The sequence below is a fragment of the Fulmarus glacialis genome, unplaced genomic scaffold (assembly GCF_000690835.1).
Source record: "Fulmarus glacialis isolate BGI_N327 unplaced genomic scaffold, ASM69083v1 scaffold41639, whole genome shotgun sequence".
In the NCBI taxonomy this organism is placed as follows: domain Eukaryota; kingdom Metazoa; phylum Chordata; class Aves; order Procellariiformes; family Procellariidae; genus Fulmarus; species Fulmarus glacialis.
The window spans coordinates 45705-49274 of record NW_009232256.1 but is presented as its reverse complement, the minus strand read 5'-3'; the positions used below and the strand labels follow the sequence as shown (position 1 = coordinate 49274).

The 3570-nt window shown below is 42.3% G+C and overlaps 1 protein-coding gene across 1 annotated transcript in view; it reads right to left on the bottom strand.

Moving 5' to 3' along the window:
* Positions 1-3570, bottom strand: part of ABCC1 (ATP-binding cassette, sub-family C (CFTR/MRP), member 1) — a gene marked incomplete at its 5' end in the record, with an annotated part of 43627 nt that overhangs the window by 5892 nt on the left and 34165 nt on the right. Inside the window, 4 exons of the mRNA XM_009584831.1 lie at positions 910-1011; positions 1432-1558; positions 2076-2275; positions 3138-3448. Coding sequence (XP_009583126.1) covers positions 910-1011; positions 1432-1558; positions 2076-2275; positions 3138-3448 — 740 coding nt within the window. The remainder of the gene's footprint in view (positions 1-909; positions 1012-1431; positions 1559-2075; positions 2276-3137; positions 3449-3570) is intronic.

Below are 3570 nucleotides of genomic sequence, written 5' to 3'. Positions count from 1 at the left end.
GGGAAAGAGCTGCCCCAAGGCAGATGAAATGGTATATGTAGCCAAGGGCTTTGCTATCACAAGTCCCACTTGCTGGATAAACTTTCCTCTTACAAATATCAGAATCATAGAGGCAGCTATTCAGATAACGTATTCAGATAACCTGTTTGTACACCCCCACCACAGCAAGGAAACCATTGGGAAAGCCAGACATGCAACTACAAGCAGTTTAACTGAGACATAAGCACTAAAAGATTAACAAGCTGGTAAAGTAAACAGCTGCTGCCTCAGCCTCCCAGAGGTGGGAGAGAAGAGAACACACCCCACCGCATTCACTGCCAGTGCCAAACAAAAAGGCTTTTAACTGTGTGAACACTGGTCTGCTACCAGAACCTGAGAAAAAAATTCTAGGAAGGGTCCTCATAAGGTCTGGCTGCAAAAATAGTGACTCAAGTCAGGTTCAAGTGACAGGCATGGCAAAGAGAAGCCACTCTGTTCTGTAGCCAAGAGGGGCACAACTGCAGATGAAATGAGTTGTTAGGTGATTTGAATCAAAACAAAAAAGTAAAACCTCTTTACTCCCCACACTGAGAGCAAAAAGAGAAACACAAATTAAAAAAAAAAATGTTTAAGCACTTAGGAAACCAAAACATTTGTACAGCTCCACTGCTTAGCCCAGGTCAGAACAGCACATCTCCTAAATAACACTGTGTAAATATCAGTGGATACACCTCAAAAGCACCCACAGGAACTACCAGCTAAGATTCACCCTGTCCCTAGAGGGAGGGCGCTGACAGCACTAAACTCTATCCCATCCCTCAGCTCAGAGGACTCGCCCAGCTGCCCCCTCCAACCCATTCAGCCAGGCTGTGGGTGAGACCTCAGAACAGGGCACTGACTTCTACAGGTGTGGTGGACAACTCAACGTACCTCCTTCTCCATTTCAGCGTATTCTTTGACTCTTTCAACAGCAACAATGTTGGTTTCCAGCTCAGATGACATGCGAACTAGCCAGTTCAAGTATGCTGTAATCTGCAAGAAGAAAAGAAGTCTAGAAGCAGTTTACACTAAATATGTTACCTGCAATAAATAAAAAACATGAAACAACCAAAGCACTGCAAGTTCATGGAATGCATAAACACAGACAAGATCTTGGCTAATCAATGCTGGACAGGAGAAAAGTCCAGATGCCTTTAATATGCAGGGGATAAGTCATCTTAGCCACATGCCCTCATACAGGCAAGGCACAGAAGGTACTTCCCAGCATCTTTCCAGATGCTATTTATAGTGATTATTCTCTTCCTACGTTCCTTATATTAGTTTTCCCTCCAAAGCCATAGCACGGTTCTGACTTTCTGATGCAGTCTTACAATTCAGAGCTTTTTTTTTTTTAAAAGGTAAAGTTACCTGCAGTGAGTAGGACTTTTTTTTTTTAAAAAAAAGTAAAATTACCTGCAGCGAGTAAGACACTGAGAGGCCAACCAGTCCTGCACTGAGTTTGTTCCGTGCAATCACTGCAAACAATGCTGCAAAGAGGACAATACAGTTCCCCACGTACTCCAGACGGACAGCCAGCCACCTGCAAGACAGAAAAATGTAATGCATCTTTCCTGTAATTCACCCACAGAGAATTAGGAATGTGGCCAACCAATGTTCTGTCACACATTTTGTTTTTGAAAAGATTAGTAATATGGCACCTGTGTACTGCCAGTGACATAGGAACTACTAACATTTGAGGTTCTGCTCCAGCAGCATGCAAACCTAGAGGCATCCAAAATCAACAAACCTTTCAGGTGCATAAATTCCTGTCTTAGTTCAGAAAGCAGTTGTGGTTAACATTGGGATCAACGGATCAAAACTTTTTAAAAAATATTACCAAAAAGTAAGGCAGGAACTCTCAGAAAGAAAAGAAATTCAGAAGTAATCTTAATTCCAGCACAGAAGTTTAAGCAAAACATCTGCGAAAAAGATATATCCACACAAGCTTCCCTACCCTGGACAAGTATGCTGACAGCTGCAACTAATAAGGAGCACAGGCAGCAGAACCACGTCCTCCCCTATATAACTGCCTTTCAATATTTCAACCCCACTGTTACCTGTTTGCAACAATGCTTGGATAATAAGCTTTCTGATTTTCATCCACTTTCATGTCATTCTGCTTTATGAAACGTTTCTGCTCCTCAAAGGCTCGAATGACACTGACTCCCAGGAGGGTCTCATTGAAGTGAGAATATACAGGAGAACGATTGACAGACTCAAGGCGTTTGAGCTGGCGAGAAGTGGCCACATAAAATCTCTGCAAATCAGAATATGAGAATTATGGTTACATCCAGACTGCGTCTGAAAAGACAAAGGGAATCGTAAGAGAGTTCCCTGCCATCTGGGCTGTTAGTTGCAGAGATTCAACTTACACATGGGAATACATGTCTTCTCCAACACTTTTAGGCCTAAAAAGACCATTACATACACTCCGCTGTCTTTAAACAACTGCTAATCAAACTATCTCATGCAATAGCCATTTTCTCCTCTTTCTTTTCTCTGCAAGCTTAGTTCAATAGTATAACACACACACATCACTGCCTTCAAGGTTTAGTAACGGAGCCTGATAGATTCACTAATTCAAGAGTCAAAGTCAAAACCCAGCTTCTTCCCTCTGATCTGTATTGGCTCTACTAGATTTCTAAGAGTAAAGCAAGAGTGAAGCAAGCACGCCCTGCCTATACAAGACAGGAGTGAAAGGCTGCCATTGTTTCTCTTGCTCTGTAAACAATACTGTGATGAAACAGGCACATTAGCAATGCATACCCCTCTAAAAGCTACTCTTCCATTTGGAAGCAAGTTTTAGAAAAGCCTATACATTTTCCATATTTGGGCTCTGAGCAACAAGCTATACAAAATTTGCCTCAAAATCTTTTTAGAAAGTCTGCTTAGGTACTAAAGGATTACCTTTTGCACAGAAGTCATTCTACACTTGACAACGGAAGGAAATGCTCTGCTAACGTCAGCTAATCAATAAACCATGCAAAGCACAGTCAGTCAAGCATGACTCAAGTCAAACATATTAAAACCCATCCCAGTGCAGAGTCAGAAAAGAACTGTCTTAAATAACAGAGGATGAGTGACTGCTGGTCCCAGTGCCCCCAGGTAAAACCCCCTACCTGCACAAATAAGTAGACAAGTCCCAGAGGTGGAATAATGACAGCAGCTATAGGTGTGGCCAGCAGAATGATGATACAAGCCCCAATCACGTTAAATGTTGAGCCCATGAACATCTTGATGATTGGTGGAATGGTAGAGTCAATGGTATCTATCTCCTTAGAGAAACGGTTCACCAGATTTCCACTGGGTGTACGTTCAAAGAAACTCATTGGAGACCTGAGGACATTGTGCAGCAGGTTAAGGTGCAGGTGTCGTGAAGCAAATATTCCCCCTATTGACACAACCATCGAGTAGCCAAACACAGCAATACCTAGAAAAGAAGACTTGTTTTTAACTGCTTCCACCTCTCACACAAAATATTTTCCTCCATTTTGTCATCACTGAGCATTAGCACATCTCTAGTACAATAATTCTGAGAACTGGGGTTCACTA